We start from the raw sequence: 25,090 nt of genomic DNA, 5'->3' as shown, positions 1-25,090 counted from the left end.
GCCATGAGATCTAGTTTTTGTTAATATTACTGTTTGCTTTTATGCTTTATTTTTTACATTTTGAACTGTCCATGGTTACGATATATAAAATGGGCATCCATTTAACTCTTTTAAGTAAGTAAATAGGACTATTGTGAGTTAAATCAAGAGATTAGTCTCTTAGTTGAAGGAAGGAAGGAAGGAAGGAAGGAAGGAAGGAAGGAAGGAAGGAAGGAAGGAAAGGGAAGGGAAGGAAGGAGGGAGGGAGGGGGGGCTCTTTCTTGTTTTCTGAACACAAAGAGAAATTAAATGGTGATACCCAGACATACTCTTGCAATATAGGTTGGAGGCCTCAGACGTTTATTTGCAGCTGGATCCAATTCATGTTATTTGAAAATTGGCTGTAGTAACTTCCAGATATCCAGGATTTTGAGAATAGCATTTTAGTCTTAGAGCCTCTTTGAAATGAGCCTTGCTGCCACTTTGCCAGTGCTGTGGAATTTATCATTCAAAATACTTTCCGTAATCATGGTAACTTGTTTGTAAATGATATTGGCATTAATGGGACTCATTTTCTTTTCATTTCACATAAACTGTAAAATATAATAAGAGATAACTGCCTATAGAGGAGTATTGAAGAGGGGTATTTTGGAGCTAATGGAATCAGTAAAATGAAAAATGTAATATCAAAGAACTGATTTGTTATAAGAAACTGAAAGAAGAAATATTAAAGAATCTTTTATATCAAATTAGGGGATCTTTCTTGTCTAGAGAACAAATTATTAAAATGGGTCAAAATGGTTGCAGAAATTTTTGTTTATCTATTTGGTGAATGTTGCTCTTTCCTCTCCAGAGCAAAGTACCTTTTTGAATCATAGATCCAAAGTTCCCACCTTTCATAAATCCTGTAAAAGTGAGTAGTTGAAATAGTACAATGATGGTATATGGCTTTTGTCCATTACAAATATATGGAGAGAGGAGGGGGCAAGGAAGAGCAGTACAATTAGATTGATTCATTAAATCTGGCAGTGGTCCATTTCCACAAGAAGCAAAAAAAACAACAACCCAACCCTTTAGCTTCTCTGTCCTAACAATAATACTAGTAGTAATATTCACTGCTTTTGGAACTAAAATTTAAACTTATTCCTGAAAAATATTCCTTATTTGTGCTTTCAAAGAGACTGTCGTTTGGTGCTTGTGGTGTTGAACTTGGATATTCATCCACCATTTTACACTGTTGAACCTGGCTTAAAATACTGCAAAATATTCAGGTTGCAGCAATTGTTTTACACACTTTGAACTTTAGATAGGGGCTGTCCATGGTACTGAAATAGTGGTGGTTAATTACCATGTATGAGTGATAGCCCAGTACTTTCCTAATCTTACCATTATTTCTTCTTACTCAAACAAATTCCATCTATTTCTATGTGCAAACAGTGTTCAGAATGCATGGATACCCTTTTTATTTCTTTATATCTGTCTCTAGAATGACTTGTATTAGATAGCCTGAAATAGACTAGTCGTATAGGCCTACATTTGGTTTAAGATGTATTCTGTGCAATCTTTCATTTCATGAAGTCTCCTAAGCCAATTTTACAATTCTGTGAGTAACTTAGTGAGCCTAAAATAATTGGGATGCTTTGATTTTTATTTTGTAAGAAGAGTACAGTCCTTGCTCAAATCTCAAGTACCCCAGATTGATGTATTTCCAGATAGCTACTGAACTGGTTAAAAATAACTTTATATGATAGCATTTTGAATTTCTTCTCTAAAAATAAGAGCCTAACCCTGTCTTATTTAGACTAAAGTCATTCTAGGCATATGTGAAGTTATAACTGTAATAGCAAAATAGCAAATGCTATTATGAAAGTCCCTTAGGAAAAATAAAAGATAATACCTCCAACAAAAGCTTCATTTTACTTGCTTTGTGATTCTTTGAGGACCATATACTATAATATTCCCCACCAACCATCTTTTAATTCATATTGTATTTTCATTGCTTATTTTTAAAGTTTCATTTCTTTACTAATGTTATGTTTACATTTCTATCATTTTTTTTCCATTTACTATTGTAAGACGCCCAGAATAGCCCCATGGCAAGATTGGGAAGCAAATAAATTTGATAAATAAAATAAAAAAGTAAAATCAAATTTCAGAGTATATTGAAATGTACTGGTTCTGTACTACTCATATAGGCCAAAGCTGGCTATGCAACAGTTCTCACTAATTTGTACTCCATTCCTTACTTCAATTTTTAATGTAGATGGCAGTAAAGTGGAACATCTAATTTGCATATGGTCTGTACTTCAATTTTTTTCCAAGAATGCCTCTACTTGAACTTGGATTAGTAGTAGTATTAGGTAATGGACAGATCTGGTAGCTACAGAACAGACATTTTGTTTTGCTTTGTACTTAGCTTTGTTGTACTATCAGACTATTTGACTAGGTTGGATACTAAGATTATCAAAAAGAAAAGGCTTTATAGTTCAACTGAGGCTGTGCGGTGACCCGGGGTGACTCAGAGTTTGGGCCAACTCTGTTCTTGGCCACCATGACACTGACCCAAATCTTTAAGGGCATGATATATACCTTTAGATATAGTTTTTGTGAGCTGACCTTGTAGAACATTGCTATCAATCTTTTATTATACGTAGATCATTTTCTGATTCCTTTTTTGCTTGGTTATCCAATTTTGGAATAAATCAGTATGATCTCTCTGAGGGATGCTGTTAGAAGTCTTCTCCCAATGCTTGCAAGCTATGAGGGAGCTGATGACTCACACTCAACTCTGTCAAGATTGAACTGTTGTGAGTTCAGTCGTTTTGGCCCTGAAGAACCTTCATTTTTAGTGTTGGATGAGGTAGTACTTTCTTATTCAGGACTGGTGCACAATCTGGGGTTTTTCCAGGATGCACATCACCTGTTTAAAAAGCAGATGGCAGCTGTTTCTAGGAAGGCTTTCACACATATTTACCTTGTGTGTCAGTTATGTCCATTCTTGAATCGAGAGGCTATCCAGACAGTGATTCATGCCTTAGACACTTCTATATGGATGATTTCAATAGGCTGTAGAGGGGCCTGCTCTTGAAAATCACTTGGAAGCTTCATCTGGTTCAGAATGCAGTGGCATGGGCAATAAAAGGCTCACCTTTGCTTAACAATGTAATACTTTGTGGGCTGTTCTAGTTGTTAGTAACTTACAGTTGCAATTAAAGGTCTGGTCCATGGACTACGGCCTGACTATCTGAGGGACTGTCTATCTCCAGCAGTTTCTGCCTGTACTATTAAATCAGACAGATTTGGACTACTGCAGATCCCATTGCTCAGACAGAGTGCTCTGATGGGATCCAGGAAGCATGCTTTGTCTATGCTCTGCCAGTCCTCAGGAACCGCATTTCTCCAGAAATTCCCCATGGCTTCTCCCCTGCTTTCATTTAAAAGTTTGTCAAAGATTTGGCTCATTCCTCAGGCCTTGGGTTAAAGTGCATGATGGGTTTCTTTTAGAATATATAATTTTTCTCAGTTTTAAAGGCCTTATCTCATTTTAAAATAGTCCCAGGTAGGGATGTATGTACAAAACCTGTGAGCTGTAGCCCTTTCCTTTACCCAGAAGCCCTTTCTTCAAGGTGCCCTCTGTTATGCTTGGTCTTTTTCATTGAAAGTAGCCTCTCTTCTTACCTTTTAGAATCCTGCTGCCAAATGAGGACATTGGACAGTGGAATAGGAACCTTTCCTCTTCCAGACTCAGGAAACCGTTCAACAGGCCGACATGTTTCTAAACAAGGACTGGATTTAGAAAATGAAGATTTCATGTCACCCGAGCAACCTTTTCCTCAGGCTCCATCTGAGAAAGCCCAAACCCTAGAACGAGAAGTGCCTTCAACAACTAATAAAAGCCCGGAATCTGTCGAGAGTGTAATTTCTCATTCGGCATCAGATCCTGCGATGGCTGATAGAGGTGTGCAGGCTTTGCAGAGTCATCTTCCGAAAGCAGCTTCTTCAGGTAAAATGACAGCTTCTGTTTTTTGCAAATGAGATGCTTTGTGTCCATCTGTCAGTTTTCATTAGCAGAGGCCTCCTAGCAGATAACATTGTGGAAAAATGTGTGAAAAATGCAGCTGAAAAGACTTCTCGCATTACTGTAGGTGTTTTACAAGCCGGGGATTCCAGTGAAATGGAGATGTTATGATGCTGAATGTTGTCTTATAAAGAAGACACAGCACTTGTTACAAGTTCTTTTTTAAACTGTACACAGTTAGCCTGATCCAGAGAGACACAAACATACTGGGCCCTGAACAAGTGGTTTCTTTCTATCTCCCTATAAGGGTTAGAGGGATGTACTATTTTCTAAAAACAAGCACATAATTATATGATGTGTATGATAATTATATGATAATTATGTGACAATTACTATATTTGACAATGTTCATATTATAATCTATATTATTACTAGTCAATATAGTGCCAGTGGTGAAATCCAAATTTTTTTTACTACTGGTTCTGTAGGCATGGCTTGATTGGTGTGGTGTGGCTTGGTGGGCATGGCAGGGGAAGGATACTGCAAAATCTCCATTCCCACCACATTCCAGGGGAAGGATATTGCAAAATCTCCATTCCCACCCCCATTTGCCAGTTCTCCGAACTACTCAAAATTTCCGCTACCGGTTCTCCAGAACCTGTAAGAACCTGCTGGATTTCACCCCTGCACTGTGCTCCATATTATGGCTAATATGCATCAACATTTATGTCTTAAGTCTGTTTTGTCTTAAGTGTCTCCACCGTCCCCTCCCCTCCCCTGCCCTAAGATTTCTTCTTTTTCTCTTAATGGCCACCATGTAGAGTTCTTGCATCTTTTTTTAAAAAAAATGTTGTGCTTTATCTAGCTGAGCCTTTATACTTCTTTTCCTCTCTTTCGGAGCATCCACTCCTGCTGAAGGAAAACCACCTTCATTCAATTTGCTACTGTACTCTGCGGGTGGCTGCAGAGCTCCAAAGCACACACCTCCTACCACACCTGTGCCAAGGTTGCAGCTTTAATGGCAATTCTGCTAGGCTGATGCTGGGAGAAAGGCTCAAATAGGAGAAAAAGAAGGGAGCAGAGGTGCCTGCAATTTTGTTCCAGCAGCTTACTCTTCCACACTGTGTCTTTAAATACCTTGTGGCTAATGTCAAAGCTACGTCAGGACAAGTTTAAGCTGTAGCCAAAAGCAAATTGAAGATTTTCCAGAGTTGGGAGAGCTTTTACTTTAAAAATGTTTATGGGTGTATGTGCATGCATGTCCTATGTGACCAGTCCAGGTAGATTTGTTGTAAATGCCAATGCAAGCTCTTGAAAGTACCCCATTGATGATTCTTGTTATATAAAGCATACATCTACATCTAGAAATAGCTTAACCATTTATTCAGAATCCCAAAGGTGCTTTTCAAAAGGCAACTGGACTTTATTGGAGGTTTTCTTCCCCTTGAAAACGTTTCGCTTCTCATCCAAGAAGCTTCTTCAATTCAAGTTGAATTGAGGAAACTTTTTCAAGGGAGGGAAACCATAAGAAAGTCCAGTTGCCTTTTAAAAAGCACCTTTGGGACAACTATGACCTGGATGACTGAGAATCTCCATAGACATTTTACTGAGAAGTATAAAAGGCTGCCCTTTTCAAGTTCATCAGAGGTACGTGAACCTCATGTGCTAAATGTTATTTTTTTTAAAATATTTTAATCATGATCCCATGTACTTCATAAAAGAAAAAAAATGTTTAAAACAGAAGAGTACCTTAACATGTTCAGACTGCACAATTATTTGGCAAAGCTGACCTTTTATCCACTGGCACATTCAAATGAGAATTAGAAATCTACTGCAAGACTCCCAAATAATGTTTTGCTAATGTGTCAATATTCAAATTGAACAGATGACTAAATAAGCTGCATTAAAGATTCTTGGAAGTTTATGACACATTCTAATTAAATATGCTGGAATTTAATTGATTTAGTAATATTCCTAATACAGGTTTGTATGCTTATAACAGAATGCAAATACATGCTGCATGATACATTGGAAACTCCCCTGCTCATTTCAGATTGTAGTTAAAGAAAAGGTATTTTAAGTTAAACTGTTTTTTTTTAAAAAGTGTATTGTTAATTAATAGCACAACTAAAGGAGATTTAGAACAGAAATCTTAGTTATAGATTATATGCTACATGCTTGAATAGCCACATGTGTGACCTCAGTTCAGCAGCGTGCTATAGAAAAGACTCCATGATTAAACACTGTCATTATAACAAATTGAATAGGAACTGCAAGCTCTGAATTGCTTCATAAGAAGTCAGTAGCAGTAAGATTGTCCTGATCTTAATGCTAATATTCACTGCACCAGCCTTCTACGGTCTGTTTCTTAATTAAATTGTCTTGAAGATATTTTTTTTAAAAAAAAAAGCCTGGTATACTGCAGATTGGGAGGGCAACATTCCCACTTTCAAATGTTATCTTCTTACCAATCTCTCTTTTCCCTCCCATATGCATGCATACAGTGAATCTTACAAAGCACTGTGATTTACATGTGCTCTTGTTCTACAAGTTGTTCAATTGAAAAAGAGTAAATTATTTGGCTAAGAACACTTGTGGTAAGAGATTTTTTTCCTACTGTTTCGTTCTTTTGCTCTCAGTTGGAAAATCTACATCTGATGGTTCCCTTTCTCAAACTTTCCATTAAAAAAATGGTCAGGACCCATAGATCATTGTGATTTCACTGCCAATTTATTTTATTTTATTTATAATTGGAGGCTATATGTGTTCTTCTTGCACATCCCTAACAATAAGGATGGCTGAGAATTATGCCCTTTTTATAATGTAGGAAATATGATCCATGATATTAAGTGATTTGGCTTGTAGAATTTATATCAGGTTAACTTTGTCTACTTCTTCTTCCTCCGTTTGGTAGAAATGGAGTTATCAAGCCCTTAGCAGCAGCTTACAATAAAGAAACGAGATTCCCACACAGTCTTCTTTACTCAAATTTATTGAAAGGGAAGAGAGTTCGTTTATAAAAAATGTTGACATTTCGTTGCATTTACTTTAACATCCAGTTTATTGGTAAATGTCTTCTGGCAGAGATGACTGCATGTTTTCCGGATAAAGAAGAATGTGAAGATGTTCTGCATTTGTAGCATTCTGCAAGCCACTGTCCTCTCTTTTTCCCATGACCATAGTGTAATCAGTCAATTCATGAATGAATCTGATCCTTACATGCAAACAAAATCCAAGAGGCCATGTTCCATTTCTTTTTGTTGTCCAGGAGTAACAGATCCTGTGGAAAACAACAGTCAAGAATCAAGTTGTTTGGCTTCAGCATCATTAGATGATTCAGAAAAAGAAAAATGTAACAACGTAAAGATGTTTCCAGACTGGAGCAGCAAGAATGTTATCAAAGCCAAGGTATAAATGTAAAAGATTTTGAAAGTATTTGGTTTATTTTTCAGAGTTTATTTATTTCTCAAATTTATATTCTATCCATCCCCTAAGTGATTATCTGCTATCCCACTTCGTTCTCACAAACTCTTTGATGTCAGTTACATTTGGAATTTGCTTATAACACAGTATTAGAGTTGGTGGATTGATGGATTGTATTCTGAATGTCCCAAGTTCAACCCTGGCTTCTCCATGCTATGGGGGAAAAAATGGCAAGACAGACTTAAGGTCAAACTTGGTATAAGCCAGAATCTTATGATTCACTAATTCACATGAAAAACCCAACACCCAATAAGGGTCATGGCAAGGAAATACCTTACCTCTGTTTTTAAGCCAAATCCATTAGTCTCTCATCATTTCCATAGAAGATGTGAGCTGTTTAACAGAGAGAAGAGTGGTAAAATAACATTATTGCTGAATATTTTGTGTAGCAGTAGGTGTACCAAAATAAACTTATATTCAACTGAAGTTCTGTTCAGTAATATATCATGCATATTTATTAGCATTAATACGCTATATGTGCTTTCCCTTTTCATTTACAATATTTACAAATAATTTTTATTATTGGTTGCACAGTTAATTTACAGGGGAATAATTTGTGACTTGATGTCAAATAATCTATCAACTGAAGACATCAATCCTTTGTTATCCCCAACACTATACAGTAGAAATTCATTTTCCTTTTTTGTAGGCACTGATTACTATAGTTTCATACTATCTCTTTTTAAAAAGTGATCATATTCTGCCTCTTACTATGTTCCAGGAAACTGAGGTCAATTGCAAGAAAATTTGAAGGCCAAAGTTTAATCTGAAAAATACATAGACTATTTTGTGCTGTTGTTATTTTCTTTTCTGCAAGTGTTAGCAGCCTTGAATTTGATAAAAGAGGCAGTGAAGATAGGAATGTTTAAATTTTTTGCTATAATGTTTTTTCTGAATCAAAGTTGCCTTCATCCAAAGCTGCTTTCCTTTTTTGAAGTGCAAAGGATATATGAAGCAGTTATATTTTCTTCTCCGAGAGAAAAATACCTGGGTTGATTTCTTTTAGAAACCTGGACTGTATGAAAGAGTAAAATCGTTTTTGTGATCAAACTCAGAATTTCCTTTGGAAAAAAGAGAAGAATCTCACCAAGAAGATACTACATGTCTACCCTGCATCATATTTTTTTAAAAAAAAGCTATACTGAAAACTACAATCATACAATTATTTGCATTGTGCCAAATAAAGAATTAGAATAAATCTATAGTCTTTTAAGATAATAGTCTGAATCATTTCCTTTAGAATAGTGAGGTGAAGTCAGGGAGTGGGGTTATTAACGTATTGGATTTGAGTGGGAAGACCTAAGTTTTATTAGATTTTTATCTTGCCTGTATTATTTTTATAAGTAACTCAAAGCGATGAATGCATTTAATACTCCTTCCTCCTTTTATTTTCCCCATAACAACAGCCCTGTGAAGTGGATGGGCTGAGAGTTATTGGCCAAAGTCATTCAGCCAGCTTTCATGCCTAAGGCAGAATTAGAATTCATCAGCTCCTGGTTTCTAAGCCAACACCTTAACCACTATAACTTCAACCACTTTCAGCCACAGAAACCTCTAGATGTCTCTGAGCCAATCACTATTGTCTCAGTTCCATCAAACTCAACAGGTGATAGTTATGAGAAAAACTCAGTATAGCATTATGATTAGCACAAACCAAAGAAAAACAATAATGCTTACAGAAGATTGTACCTCTGGGGAATGGTATTGATTCAGGTTCCCTACCGCAATACAGTACACATTGTTTCATAGGAAGACACTGCAGAATTGGATTCTTGCACTGGATAGGGACTGTATTAGATCAGGGGTCCCAACCCATAGGCCACGGTCCACTGGTGAGCCTCAGCCTTTTCAGAACTGGGCCGCACAAACAGTGGGTGAGTGCGTGCGTGTGCAAATGGAGCTGTTTGCGACTTGCACACATGCCTACCACTCCCTCTCCCCACCCCACACCCACTGAGCCACCAAGCCGAAAAGGTTGGGGACCACTGTACTAGATGATATCCAAGGTCCCTCCGACTTTATGTTTCTTTAATAATATTTTATTTATGTATTTATTGAATTTATTGGTCACCTATCTCGTAACGAAATGTCTCTGTGTGGCTCACAGCATTAAAAATTATAACCCTAAGAAATGAATATCTCTAAAACAATAAAAATATAAATGCCACCCAATAAAATTATAATACAGGAAACATCCAAAATATTCCCAAAGTTATTCCTCACCCAAGAGTAATGTTTGCTTTCATTTCTGTCAGTTCAGGGATTTGATGGGATGATTATTTCATACCCCACAGGAAAAACAGGCAAATGACCCACTCTGAATTCCTGGGTTGCCACTAACTCTTCATGGATCCTTTTTACTCAAATGCATTGTTATAACATTAAAGCAAGGTGGATTCTGTAGCTGGATTGTGCACAAACTGGTTTTAATATTTAGGTTCTGCTGGGAGAAAGTTCACGGATTGTGACATTTAATCAGATAATTGGTAACAAATGGCAGCAGCTAAATAAATTGTTTGGGTGAAAAAGATAGAAAATGGCTTACTTATATGCCTGCACTCCAGACTCACTGCTTTTGGTGAAATGTTTTCTGTTTTGAGTCAAGGAATTATATGTTGTTTTGTACAGGACAGGGCACTGAGAGTGTGCACTTACTCTGCTAGCAGTAGCAGTGATACCGAAATGGAGCTAGAACATGAAACAAATGATTTTGGAACTGGAGGGGAAATGTTGGTAGATTTAATGAAGAACAACAAACAAGGTACTGTACCATTTGTGCACAGAAATGTATTAATCCCACTTCTGTTGTGACAGATGAATTTTAGCCATCACTTCTAAAATCTCATTTGCCATTACTCTTTATTGTATCATTTTTTACCTTTTGCAGCATGATTGTGACTAGATGTCAAACCCTAACATTTTTAGTTATAAATCCCCTATGGCAGAAGTAAAACAATAATCTTGGGTTATTGCTTCAATAGTGTATTATACAACACGGAGACATATACACAAGTCCCATGCTTAAACGGTTTAAAAGAAGCCAATGAGCCATGAACTCTGTTCCTATTCTATAATTAAAGTCATATCTATTTTTTTCTTTGGAAACAGACATACTGAACTTTCATCACGGGCATCAGTGTGGCAGGTGATATCTGCCTTAGCACCCACAAGGCTATTAATACATGTTGTGTGAATGTGTGTAAAAATGAGCAGCTACTATGTAGATACACTCTTAAACATAATTTTTATTTCACAGAATATAGTGAATCCTTTTTTAAATTCCAGAGTTGTTCTGAGAATAAAATGATGGGTGCCTGGATCTTAGGGCTAAGTGTTCAGGAAAAAAAATAATAAAACACAAACAGTAGAGAGCATCCTTGGTGCTAGTCTAGAAGATTAATAAGGAGAAGCTCACAGTCACAGCAACCAAAAAGCTGGTCTGATAGTACACCATTCTGGAATTCTAAACGTGACTACCAAAAAATTGGGGAGCCTGTTAAATCTCTTCATCAGTTGCTTCTGCTGGCTTTAACTATTAGGAAATTACCAGATTGTTTAACCTCTGATCTACAAATAAAAGTAGCAACACTATTTCACTGGGGAGCTGGTATTCATATTGACTAACCAACTCTAGTTAATCAAGCACAAAATGTGCAAATAAGGGTGCAAGCAAAGTACATTGGAACATGTCTGCTGGCAAGAAATAATATTCATATAACTGTTACAGTCACATGTATAAGAGCTGTAAGAGATAAGATTTATTTATTTATAAATGTTATCAGAGCACCCAAAACAACCAGCTCTAGGCAGCTGATAGAGTTTAAGTATTAAAAGCAGAATATATTTAAAAAAATAATAAAGCTGAAAAATCATAACATTCTAAAAATGGCATCATGTGAAACTATTAATCTACAAGAGGTGGTTTCCATTAATTGCAAAACAAAAGGTATGTTTGCATATATGCCATAGGACAGCAGAGATCATATGACATTTTTGTACACTTCATAACACAGCACTGTTTATTGCTTTTAGTGATTCCAAAATCAGCTCCAAATTCTTTCCCTGAGCAGATGGTTGGTTCTTTTTAAATCTGTGTAATTGCTATTATGTTCAGAATCTTTTTGACCACCACAAATATGTATGTAAGGCAGACTGTAGCAAATGGATCTGACCTAAAAAAAACTTCTTTAAAACAGAAGAAAATTGAGGGAATAATTATTTTACGTTACAGTTAAATAAAATGCTTTTTGCAGTAGCTTAATTAAGATTCCTTAAACATTTCTCGAATCAATATTCTTATATAGAGGTTTTGCATCAAAGAAATAACACCATATTTGCAGCAATATATAAGCAGACATCCTTATGTTTAGAATGCTGCTGATTACCAGTTGTAGAGCTGAATGTGTGACTGTATTCTGTGCTTCTTAAATCAGATGGTTTACTTTTGCCCTAGTTGTGTAACTGCCCTGCACTGTATTGTCACTGTGCTGACATCCAATATGTGACTTCTACAACAAATGCTATCAGTTCCTCTTTCCCCATAATATCTTGTTTGTTTCAAGATGGATGCTAACGTTATAAAAATAATTGTACCTGCTGCATTTGATGCTCACTGTTTTAAGCTTTTTAACCCTTATTTTATAAGAACTCGAAGGGGCAATTATTGATCAGCAATCATAATTAAATGGTGTCCATTAGGATATGAAAAGTTTAAATTAATTAAATAACATCCTTTTCCTAGCTGGTTGCTAAGTATCATCACTCCCATATTTAAGATATGGAGATGGTCCCACCTCATTCTTAGTTTGAATAGTCCCTTCAAAATTATCAGAGGGAAGACAAAGATGAGATAGCCATATAACCACATTCAATTTTCATCCAGTCTGCACTCATCCCATTGTGCTGGACTTCCCAGGGTTTCCTTGCTTCCTCCTTCTGCAGGACACAGCAAAGAGTATTTCAGGCTCTTTCCTTGAGGACAGGAGTAATGAGTATTTGTTGTGCTTATTGCTAAAGAAGTATGTGGGATGGGGTGGGGGGAGAGAGAGAATAGAGATAGCCAGAGATGCTCCTCATGGATTTTTCAGGGCTCTAGCTGAACATTCAAAGCAGTGTCAGGGTAAAAGAAAAACAGTGCCAATGCCTAATTCAAGTGCTATCTCATGACAAATCTTTTACTCCATTCTGTGGGCTATAACTTATTGTAAAATAGATTTAGTAATCAATCGTGTGGAAGGACGGACTGCCTGAAGAGATGAAAAGCCCCTCTGCTCCTTCCTTCCTCCCCCTCCCAATGTGGCCTTCCCCCATTGTCAGGACAACCCGGCTGCCAATCAAATGGGAAAGAGGCAGGAGAGAGGAGGAAGACAAGATGGCTGTCTGGGAGTTTTTCCACCAGAGGCCTCGTGAAGAAGAAGCTGATTCAACAGAGCCCAAGCCCAGGAATCAATTAAACACTAACTAAGATAACAGGCCTGATGAGAAAGAGGTAGCGGCTGAGGAAACCGGGGAGGGAGGGAGGGAAGGAGGGAGAGGGGGGGGAGAAAGAAAGAGAAAGAAAGAAAGAGAGAGAGAGAGAGAGAAAGAAAAAGAAAAAGAAAGGAAGGAAGGAGAGAGAGGAGGGGGCATTTCTTTCCTTCTCTCAGAACTGGTGTGAAAGAAAAGTTACCCCTGCTGTTTCCCTCAGAAAGGGCTAAGATTTGGAAGGAGAGAAGAATCAAGAAGCCCAGCACGGGCACAGAAAAAGTAAAGATTGTGACAGCACAGAACTAGAAAGCAGCAACTACAAAAGATGAAAAGGCAAATTGAACCCTTGAAGCTTTCCTTTTGTGAAATACAAGTCTTTTCCCCCACACACTGAACGGAGATGCAAAAATCCCATCAATTGTCCAGAATTGCAGTGCTTTGTGTCTGTTTGAGTCCAGGCCAATCTGGTTATTAGTGGTTCAAAAAAAAATGAACCTGATTCAGATAGATATGCTATTTGTCACATTTTCAGCCTAACCCTTGCACAAAGACTACTAATGTACACAAACAACCCTTGTCACAGATTTCGTACAAGAGGCCAAAAATAATGAACAGAAACACAGAAGAATGGCAGCTGCTTATTAGTGGAGCTCTGTAAACAATCAAGGTAATTAGATAACAGAAAATCAGAGGATACATTTGGACAAGAATGGCATAAGCGTCCCCCCCTACTAGCTAATATAAGAATCTTCCTGCGGGCTTCTGCTTCTTCAAAGTCCTTGCAAACGACAATAGTACTTGACTCTAGATATTGGAAAGACACAAGCTGCACCTTCCTGGCATCCTTCTGTTTTATTTCATCAACCAGAATGGAAGGAAATAGGCTTCTGGCTTTTCTGTTTCTCCTTTTTTTTTTTTTCTGGCTCAGCTGTTCATTTCTGCATTTAAGAGCAGGATAAAATAAACTAGGTGGAAAAAAGGAAACAACCCCAAAGCATTAAAAAAAAACCCCACCCATTCTATTTGATGGCTAACATTAAAATGATGAGCAGCGATGGTCGTTATTGTGTGCCATCAGATAAGGAGGGTTGGCTGGCAGAACCCAAAAGGAAAGCTTTTTCTGCCATGACACCTGCCCTTTGGAACATGATTCCCCTTGAGATTAAATTGACCCCATTTCTGTTTTGCCATCTGTAAGGCTTTAAAAACTTGGTTTGTTCCTGAACTGACCCCAAATATATTAATGGTAGTCTTTTTTATGATTTCCAGCTACTATATGTTTTATTTTTTGTATTATATGCATCTTTATTTAAGAGCTGCGGTGGCACAGTGGTTAAAATGCAGTACTGCAGGCTACTTCGGCTGCCTGCTGGCTGCCTGCAATTTGGCAGTTCGAATCTCACCAGGCTCAAGGTTGACTCAGCCTTTCATTCTTCTGAGGTCAGTAAAATGAGGACCCAGATTGTTGGGGGCAATATGCTGACTCTGTAAAACCACTTGAGAGGTCTCTAAAGCACTGTGAAGCAGTATATAAGTCTTAAGTGCTATTGCTATTGCTATTTATTTGCCATTGTAAGTGGCAATGGCAAATAAGTGAGATGAATTGGCCACATAATTCAATAAAATAAATAAGACGCCCACTTTTCTCATTACAGATAGTCTTCTACTTACAATTACAATTGAGCCTAAAATTCCTGTTGCTAAACCAGACAGTTGTTAAGTGAGTTTTGCTACATTTTACGACCTTTTTGCCATATTTATTAAGTGAATCGCTGCAGTTGTTAAGTTAGTAGCACAGTTGTTAAGCGAATCTGCCTTTCCCATTGACTTTGCTTGTCAGAAGATCGTAAAGGGGATCACATGACCCTGGGACACTGCAACCATCATAAATATGAGTCAGTTGCATCTGAATTTTGATCAGGTGACCATGCAATGCTCATAAGTGGGAAAAACGGTCATAAGTCACTTTTTTCAGTGCCGTTGCAACTTTGAACCGTCGCTAAATGAATTGTAAGTTGAGGACTACCTTTATTTAGTGGCTAAAGTGGATTGCAAAGGGTTTTCTAGCTGTGTATGCTTGAGTATGACAACTGAAACCAGTACATGGAGCTTTTAGTAACTGGTGCACACTGAGATGTTCTAATGTTGAAGTAGATCTTTGAGTTAAGCGAGGCTTTTATGACTGCATCCACCTTCCATATCATACACTTCATTAATAACCAGCATAATTCTTTTATCAGAAACAACAATTTTGAGAAGGCATAATGTATTAGCAGGCTGTACTGCAGGTAGTCCTTGATTTCTATGGAGATTCTCAGTCATCCAGGTCATGGTGGTCCCAAAGATGCTTTTTCAAGAGGCAACTGGACTTTCTGGTTTTTCTTTAAAGATGTTTCGCTTCTTAGATGAGAAGCGGAACATCTTCAAAGAAAAAACAGAAAGTCCAGTTACCTCTTGAAAAAGCATCTTTGGGACAAGGTAATCCTTGACTTATGACCACAATTGGGACCAGAATTTCTGTTGCTAAGCAAAGCAGCAAATCACTGCAATGATAAGCAAATTTGGCTTCCCCCATTGACTTTGTTTGTTGGAAGTTGGCTGGCAAAGTCACAAAAGGTGATCACATGAACACGGGATCACATGATCTCTGAAGCACCTGAGGGCAGGACAAGAAGCAGTGGGTGGAAACTAATCAAGGAGAGAAACAACTTAGAACTAAGGAGAAATTTCCTGACAGTTAGAACAATTAATCAGTAGAACAGCTTGCCTCCAGAAGTTGTGAATGCTCCAACACTGGAAGTTTTTAAGAAGAGGTTGGATAACCATTTGTCTGAAATGGTATAGGATTTCCTGCCTAAGCAGGGGGTTGGACTAGAAGACCACCAAGGTCACTTCCAACTCCTTTATTCTATTCTATGTCCACGGGATGCTGCAACTGTCATAAATACATGCTGGGTTGGGTTCCAAGCACCCAAATTTTGATCAAACAACAAAGGGGATGCTGCAGTAGTGGGTTCCTCTTATCTTCGCTACCAGTTCGGAATGTGCAGAGTGTCTGTGATGACGTCCAGGCGGGTGGGCGGAGCCTCCCACCGCTGCCACTACCGGTTCACCCAAACCGGAACGAATCAGTAGAAACCCACCACTGGGATGCTGCTACAGTTGTAAGGGCAGGGACCAATCATAAGTCACTTTTTCCAGTGCCACTAAATGAATGCTTGTAAATCCACCTGTACATTGAATGGAAAAAGTTCTGCAACCCATTGGAGATTATATTTTCAATCTGGAAAAATATGCATTAAACTAAGCCAAATCACATTTATTGTCAAACACTTGGCTTGAAGAAAAAGCCTACTGACTCCTTTAAAAGTTTAACTTCCACAGCGAATATGGTTGAAGTCTAAGTAATTGAACATTCATTGGAAAAAAATGTTAAATATTGTTCAATTCCAGCTTTCATTTCTGACAGCTGAAATTGAACATTAATATTTTTCAATAATTGAAGAATTTAAAAATAATAAATGTGTAAGAATGGTACATTACTTCACAGAAGTTGTAAAATCCATTGCAGACATAAAAATGTACACTTTTATCAACTTCTCCATCTCTCACTTAAGCATATAAAATTATCATAATGCAAATTGTCAGAAACTGGAAGTTAGACATTTGCTGTATATAGGCAGATAAACCACTCTGATTAAGATGCACACTTAAATTATACTGATGTTCAAAATTCAGCATTAAAGTAATATTAGGAATTTCATTTCAAGCATGAAAATTACCTACTAGTAACAGAAGCATTTATATGTCAGCTTTTTTTTAGTTTGAAGCTTTAATTACTTGATATATGATGTTTAAATTACTTCATAACTCTTTTGGCCATGATGATATCACGAGAAATAATACAATCGTTGCTGCTGATATTTCCAGTTTCCTAGGTTTTAAAAAAATAAATAAAGTCACGTCATGTGACAATATATACAGGCAATATGTTTTAGTATGTGCAGGCATATGTGTTTTAGATTAGTGCTTAGCTGTGTTAGAAGAAAATAGTGTGAGCAAGTTCATTATGAGGAGACCCATACCAGTCTTGGATTTTTATCAGCACCGTATAGCCACTATCAAGGGGGGGTTGTGTGAATAATTAACTTTTTAACAGTTCTGATAAGCAGTTGAATGGAATTTCCATTAAAAATGGCAGAAAGATTCCTAGTATGAATATGACATTCTCCCTCTCCTCTCTCTCTCTCTCTCCCTCCCCCCCCCTCTCTGTGTATGTGTGTGTGTGTGTGTTTGTGTGTGTGTGTGTGTCTTTCTCTTCTTTTTCCTTAAATGCTTTTATCTCTTCTTAACTTCAGGGATATGTGTAGTGTACTTTCTTTTTCTGCATGCATCATTAGTTTTTATAGATGTCCAGATTGAAAAATCTCATGCAGGCTGTGGGGAAGAATGAAATAAAGTTTTAAGCACTTTCTTTCCTCATAATAATTTATAGTGGCTAGGAAAGGCTTTGTGAACGCTGAACCGAGCTGGTATTCTAAAACTCACCCTGTATTTGTGCATGTTTGCATGTATTTTAAACAAGAGTAAATCTTGTATCTGACATACTTTGCTATAATCCGAAGAATGATATGCTATGCCATTAAAAAGTAGAAACAGCACACATCATAATATTTGAAGCTAATATTAACATCTATAATTTCTTCCCTTATGTAAAACAGGTTTTAGAATCTATGATTCATATCACAAATAAATTCTGTCCTGGGCATTCAATTCTGAACCCCCAAGCTAAAATTATTCAATCCTTCAATTAATTAGACAAAATATTCACTACAGTTACTATCTGAAAAACTGATCTGCTAGAAGTAACTTGATCAAGGCGGGGGGGGGAGAGGAGGGAGAGAGGATGTTCCTCAGGTCATATTAAGGCATATGTGCACATATGTTTATTCATTTCTATTTCACCTTTCACATGGTTCCCACCTCTCCTGTTTCATCTGTTAAGAAGGGCTCCCTAGACTAAAAGATGTTGCTCCAGAGAGATTTTCGGCTCAGAATATGATTTAAACTTGGGCCATCTTGATCTTGTTTGGATCTTTAAAGGATATGATTCTTGTTTGTAGCTGACTCAGATTTGTAGCTCTTGATTTTCCTTAATGAGCTAAATGAAGAAATGAGAGTTCAGATTTGTAAAAGAAAAAAGAAACCAGTGTTATACAATAAGTTACAAAGGGTAAATGACTTGATTTAAGAGATTACTTTCCCTTTAATATAACTACTAAATTGTTTAGAAATCACACATACAATTATGTTTCCTGGTCTGGTCTAGTAGTGTACCTGACGTTATCCAAGCATGGCAAATTATATCAAATATAACAACATCATTTTCTTAAATTCAGGGTCTCAGATCAATAATCAGAGTTGTTCCATAAGAAGAACCTATTGACAATAAAATATGTCAACCAGTGTAAGAGATTACCACATGGAGTGGTTTCTTCACTGGCATGAACTTGAAAACCTCTTAAATTCCTTCCAACTTTCACATTTCTACAACTCTTAGAATACGGGGTTTCTTTTTTATTCATGGTGTATTCCTTAAATGCAGAAAATCTCTAGAATGTGAAAATCAAGTGTTGCATAAAAAAATAACTGAAATAATCCAGAATGCCCTGCCAGGGTGGGAAGGCAAGCAAATGCCTCATTAGTTTAAAAGTATACTGTTCGTGTCAGCATTGTGTAAATGCATTTTAAAACTGGAGACTTTAAAATCTGGATAGTCAATCTGGGATTTTCCAGGTGTTTCTGATACCAATGGTTTTCTACAGGCCAAACTGACTGAGATGGATGGGATTTGTAGTCCAAAATATCTAGGGTGTCCCAGGTTGCCTAACTCTATATTATTTGACATTATTGGCTTTTGCTATCTAATAAAACTTCAATAAAACACATGGGATTTGCCTATTAGAATTTTCAGAATGACAAATGAGCAGCAATGTCTGTGAAAAACCATGAATTTCTTGTTTAACCCAGCATTGTAATATGTATTCCCTGCTGCAAATGTTCACAATTTTTTAATGAAAAGCACATCTTAACCAAAATGTCATTCACACAGAGAGAAAAGGAAAAAAAACAAGAATTTAAAAAGCCATGGTTCCATAAAGCAATTTAGATCTATAATGAGGTCTGTTTAAAACTAAAAGTGTTACGTGACCAGCATCCCACCACTCCAAAGACTGAAGATTTAGAAAAAAAATATAGGTGTCATGATGGACAGAATGAGTTTCTCATGCTGGTTAAAAAACACAGTGTGGTATACTTCTACATAGCTCAATTAAAATGGACAATACAGCTCCAGTATAATGGTATTGCACAGATACTAATTTATGCTTTGAGGGCACTCTCTCTGAAGCAATGCCCACTTCTCTGCTAGAAGAGGGAAGTGTCCTGGGGCCTTTAGTAACTGCATGGCAGGGAATTGCCATCAAAATTTCTAAATATCAAGGGAAGCCTTTAGCGGCTCCAACACAGTTGGTGTTACAGCAAATTCCTGGTATTTCACATTTGTAATTGTTTTTCCTAGCGTCACTCACTATAGCAACATCAATAAATCAGACTTTCTTCTTTTCAATTACTGTTATATTAGGCATGTTATAAACAAGATGCCTGTCTGTTTGAATCTTAAAGTCCGATAGATCTTAACCTGTTCATTTTCCAAAACCTTCTCAACTCCCAGGGGTTCTTGCTATATTCAAAACCAAAGTTCTGAATAATTTTCGCAACTTGGTAATATATTTGGCAAATTTTGACATAATAGGGCAGTGATGGTTAACCTTTTTGGTGCCGAGTATCCAAAGCGCATGCATGTGTGCCCAACCCCCCAAAATGCAATGCGCATGCATGCATGTGCACATGTCCCCACACATGAGCGCATGTCCCCGTGCATGCGGGCCCTCCCCCCGGCACCCCGTTTTTTTTAAATTTATTTATTTATATGCCGCCCTTCTCCGGAGACTCAGGGCGGCTTACAATGTACTCAGCAATAGCCTTCATCCTTTTTGTATATTTATACAAAGTCAGCTTATTGCCCCCACAATCTGGGTCCTCATTTTACCTACCTTAGAAAGGATGGAAGGCTGAGTCAACCTTGAGCCTTGGCGAGATTCGAACCTGCAGTAATTGCAGGCAGCTGGTCTTAATAACCAGCTTAATAACAGGGTGCCTTAGACCACTTTACTACCAAGGCTCTTTGGCTTGGTAGTTTTGGCTTCCAGGTTGGTGCCAGGCTTCCAGGCCCAAAATGGGGCCCCTAACCCTGCATCCCCTGTATGTGCCCGACCCCCCACGTATGCGCGGCAGAGACTCGAAGACCAGCTGGCTGGCAGGAGACGTGCACGCATGTGTAATGGACCTGGGCTGGGGCGACGGCTGGCATGCCGTAGGTTCACCATCACAGTAATAGGTCATGCTGCTGCTTGTAATCTGCAATTTTGATTAGCCCCTGATCAGGTGGTCAATTGTTTCATCTTTTTCACTACAAAGTTAATGTTGTGCGTTGTGTGTTACATGCTGAATTTTCTCTTTCAGCAATTAGTTGGCAGACTTCTTGTTAAGCTGCTAAAATAAAGCTTTCTGTTTCATTAACACTCCCATTCTTCACCAACCTTATGTTTGGTTTTTATCAGCTTTTCCTTTTATATTTTTTCAAATATTGACTGCATTGGCTTATTCTTCCAGTTAAAATACCAGTTTTCAATTGTTTCTTTTCTATACTCAGCTTTTACCTTTTTTTTTTTGTTTTGTTTTCAAGAGCTTTTCTTGATTGACTTCCTTCAAACAGAGTTCTTAACATTTCTTTATGGAGTCATTCAAACTATGCTTTTCTTCCTCCATAGTTTGTTTCACCTGTAGGAATCCTCTGCCCTTCTAGCTCTTGGCAGAGACAACTGATCAATATGGCTTTTTAGGTGTAGAGCACATCATTAATTTTTTGTTTTCTGATCCAAGTGATCAAGTTTTATCACGTTGCTGCTATATAACAAATAAAAGGGATTGCCCATGTATAGATTGCTTTAATGAAATTTTCACCATTGATTTCAAAATTTTACGAACTCAATTGCTATATTTAGTAGAATTACTTATTTTATTTGGTTCTATAATAAATCAGAAGCTTACAAAACTCCCACATATTTGTAGCCTTTTTCAGATGCTACTGCCTTTATCAAATCTTCATTATCAAGTTGTATTTCATCATCTTCAAAAATTGTGCCTGTTTTTATGGCTACGGTTTCACACTTGTCAGAGCCAAATTGCATTCCAATATCTTTTGTGAATTCTTTTGTGCTTTGTAGCCAAGAATCCAGTTCAGCCTTCATTGTTCCAAATAATTTGAAATCATCCATAAAGAGTAAATGCAAAATTTTTAATCCTCTTTTTTAGCCAATTCATATCCAGACTGTTCAAAACTGTTGTCAATGAGATCTTGGATACTACGATATAAAAAGTAAATTTTGACTTTTGACTTCTTCTAACGCTTCCTCATTAGCCATCAGTTTTGTTTGTCAATATTTATATTCAGCAATATCATAAATTGCTGAATGTTTTTATTAAATTTATTTGCTCCTCAACTTGGGTTCAAGGTGACTCTAAATTCAATATATCCACATATTGAAGGGGGGGGGTTAGATATTGCTCTGAGGGCTCCAAATATGATTGATATAACAATGGATTTTTTCCCAAAAGTGTTTAGCTTTGATCTGCAAGTCCTGTAGTTTGTGATTTTTTTCAAATTGATTTTCCTTAATCCTAGGATCATCCTGTGTACCAAAATCAATGTGTGAGACTTTTTTTTTCAATAATATTTATATCAGTCATGGACAAGATGCGTCTTTGGATCTTAAAGACCCATAAAATCTTAATCTGCTCATTTCCCAAAACTTGATGGTCCCAGTTATATGCACAAAAATGTGAAATCACAGCTGCCAGTTCTTTAGCTGGTCTTTAGCTGGTTTTGTCCTTCATTGGTATGGTATATGTGGAAATCCAAGCAATGTGGCCTTCTGTAATTGGCAAATGGAAATTCTAAGTGCTGTCCAAGATTTTTTTGTACAATACCTAGTGTGCCAGCCAATGGGACCACCATAGACAGTTTATGCCATAATCTGTGAATTTCAATTTTCAGATTTTGATACTTTGTGAACTTCTCCAATTCTTTGTCTTTTATTATATTATCTCATTGTGTGACCACATTAATTAACCACACTTTCTTCTTTTCAACCACAGTTTAATCTGGTGTGCTATGAACTAAGACTATATCAGTTTGTATTCAGAAATCCTACTGTATTTTAATGTGATTATTTTCTATTAGTTTTTCATTCTGTGTTCCCCCCAGTTGTTCATTACTGACACAATCATTTTTACAGATCTTCCAGTGAATCATTTCACTGGAATTCACTGGAATCATCCAGTGAAACCAAAACCTATGTCTTGGTTTATAATCAGTTTGTGCAATCTACTTTCATGAAGTAAGCATATAATCTACTCTTTCTTTTGGCTCTTGGCACAATCTGTACTCTGAATCAATTGACTATTTTTCAATTCTGGCCTTGATTGCATTAATATGAATAGATTGATCTTGAGCAGCCAAAATCAAGCCTTCAGTTTCTTTTTTAAATGTACCAGTTATAAGACATTGCCAGGTTTTACCTTTATCCACTTTCCCCTTGATTTTTTGTAGAAATTTATCATGTCATGTTTTTCTTTGCCAAAATTCTGTTTGGGTTTTTATTACATGTTGATATTCTTGTTTTATTTCCTGTACATTCAGTAAGTTCAGATTTTTAACTTGCCTCAATGCTTGTTCCTGGCTGTCTTTTATATAATAGCCCAATGCATGTTTTTCTTCTTTGACAGCTTGTTTATCTTGAAATTAACCTCTGCCCCTAATTCTGCAGGGCAGGTATAATTATCAATATCACTAAAAGTTGTAATACATAGTGAATAGTCATTAGCTTTATTGTTTTTCAGCCCAAACTGTTCAGTTCAGCTTGGACAGTTACTATTAACAGTCTGGCAATATATCATATCATAGGTATGGCCCAGGAATTGAAAGCTTTGATCAGACCTCAGCATTTTATAATGGCCAGGCCACATCTGGTCCTTTGGTTGTTCCTGTCCAGCCCATGTAAGGTCAATCAGAAATTAGAAATCAAATGTAAACAAGCATGCCTCTGCAAGTGGCATGAGAAAAAGACAAATCAGGTTCGGCTCTGCGCACTCACCGTGTATCCCTTCAGGCAGCAGGAGGATGAGGAGGGAAAGCACTTTTCTGCGCCTGCACAGCGCTTGGAGTTGCCGTCCACAACAGTCCCAGTTTCTCATGTGGCCCCTTAGCTTTGAAGGTGCTTTCCACTGTTCCATTTTATTTTTAGCACTTATTGGCTATGAGAGTGACTTTTAAGCTATAAGGTGATTTTACTCAGAAACCGAAAAAACTCAAGACGCTTAGCTTGAAATAATGAAGTCAAGGAGAAACTAGGCAAACCACTTGTTAAACCATGATTGAGCAACAAATAAGACTGAACTGTGGCAGTAGAGAAAGGACTGACATTCACTACATCTTATAAAATCTGTATTTCTTCACTTCTGAGAGGATATATCTTCTGGTTGAGCTAATTTAAGACTTGGGTCAGTTCTATTATATATAAACCAAACCAAGAAATTAACTCCATACATCTTCCCTCAGGGAGTGAGTTTGGCTCCAACTCTCCTGACCTTCCACAAGAGCTTAAAGACCTGGCTCTGCCAATTGTCTTGAGGCTCCAATTGGGGAGGGGGGGGCTCTACATTGAGGGTGGTTGATAGATTGATAACAGATCTCATCTCTCACCTTCTCATCCTAATCCCTCCCTCCCCATCTTGAGTTGTATGTATTTTTATAGTATTTTATTTATATTGTGTATAGATTTTGTATAGTTTTATCTTTTTAACATTGTAAGCTGCCCAGAGTTTCCCTGTGGTAAGATGTGTGTGTGGGGGGGGGGATAAAATAAAATAATATAAAAAATAAATAAAATAAAATAAATGCATACATTGAAGTACTTGCATCAACATTGACTGTAGTAACAGAATCTTGCAAGCCTCATTATACTTTAATCCCTCTCCCTCCCCCCCTTTTTAGTTATGTGAATTTGGGAAATATCTTTCATGCATGCCTTCTCTTTGTTTTGGATTTAAGATATGTTTTTCCCCTTGTCGCTTTGGCAATTATTCATTTATTTATTTATATCGGCCTTTATTATTTTTACAAATAACTCAAGGCAGCAAACATATCCAATACCTCCTTCTCCTATTTTTTCCCACTGCAACAACTCTGTGAATTGAGTTGGGCTGAGAGAGTGACTGGCCCGAAGTCACCAGCTGGCTTTCATGCCTAAAGCAGGACTTAAACTCACAATCTCCCATTTTCAAGATCAGCTTCCATATTTTCTACATTTGGTAGCCAGCTTTCTATCTTGCTTTCTCTAAGTGATCCAGGAACTTTTCAGTTTACATTACAATCCTGATTCTGTTCTGGCTTCTCTTCTGATTTGTTTTTCTTTCCTTTTTACCTTTTACTTTATCAGTAATTGGAATACAGCTCTTAGTTACCTAAAGAGACTTAAATTCATCTAAGTGTAGTTTTCAATTTGTTCCATTTTCCCTCTCTTGGGAATGGTTTTTTATATCATAGGGATGATTTAGTAAGGAGATTTGATATTCTTTATTACCATGCCTTGCCATTTAAAAAAATCTAGCACAGATGAACAGAAATATTAAAAAGAAAACAAAAGTGTGTGTGTGTGTGTGTGTGTGTGTGTGTTTACAGAGTAGTCACGACTGATCACTTCAAATGGCTTCATTCTAGGAAAACTGAATGGATTTTGTTCACATGAATGACTTGATCTGGATTTAATAATATAAAAATGTCTCATTAAGGTTAAGATTTTTCAGATGTATTATATTAGCACAAAGTGCTATTTAAATTACACCAATCATCAGATGATATATTTGGGACTAGTTATATTGTTACCACCTTGAAAAATTCTACATTTTACCAATGAAGACTTAAATCTAAATATGTCAATGCAGGAAGACACAGACATTTCT

General features: G+C 37.1%; 1 protein-coding gene across 9 annotated transcripts in view; it reads left to right on the top strand.

Moving 5' to 3' along the window:
• The window catches only part of NCKAP5 (NCK associated protein 5), a 674,857-nt gene that overhangs the window by 602,794 nt on the left and 46,973 nt on the right, over positions 1-25,090 (top strand). For 7 of the 9 annotated variants that reach the window (XM_034423812.2, XM_060687933.2, XM_034423820.3 and 4 more), the window contains 3 exons: positions 3,665-3,982; positions 7,266-7,405; positions 10,109-10,241. In XM_034423812.2, coding sequence (XP_034279703.2) covers positions 3,665-3,982; positions 7,266-7,405; positions 10,109-10,241 — 591 coding nt within the window. Of the gene's footprint in view, positions 1-3,664; positions 3,983-7,265; positions 7,406-8,201; positions 8,679-10,108; positions 10,242-25,090 lie in introns of those variants that run through there. The other 2 variants (XM_087884212.1, XM_087884207.1) reach the window with 2 other exon arrangements.

This window comes from Pantherophis guttatus, chromosome 1 (assembly GCF_059756535.1).
Source record: "Pantherophis guttatus breed Tessera chromosome 1, ASM5975653v1, whole genome shotgun sequence".
NCBI classification, from domain to species: Eukaryota; Metazoa; Chordata; class Lepidosauria; order Squamata; family Colubridae; genus Pantherophis; species Pantherophis guttatus.
This window is presented reverse-complemented; position numbering and strand designations above follow the sequence as displayed.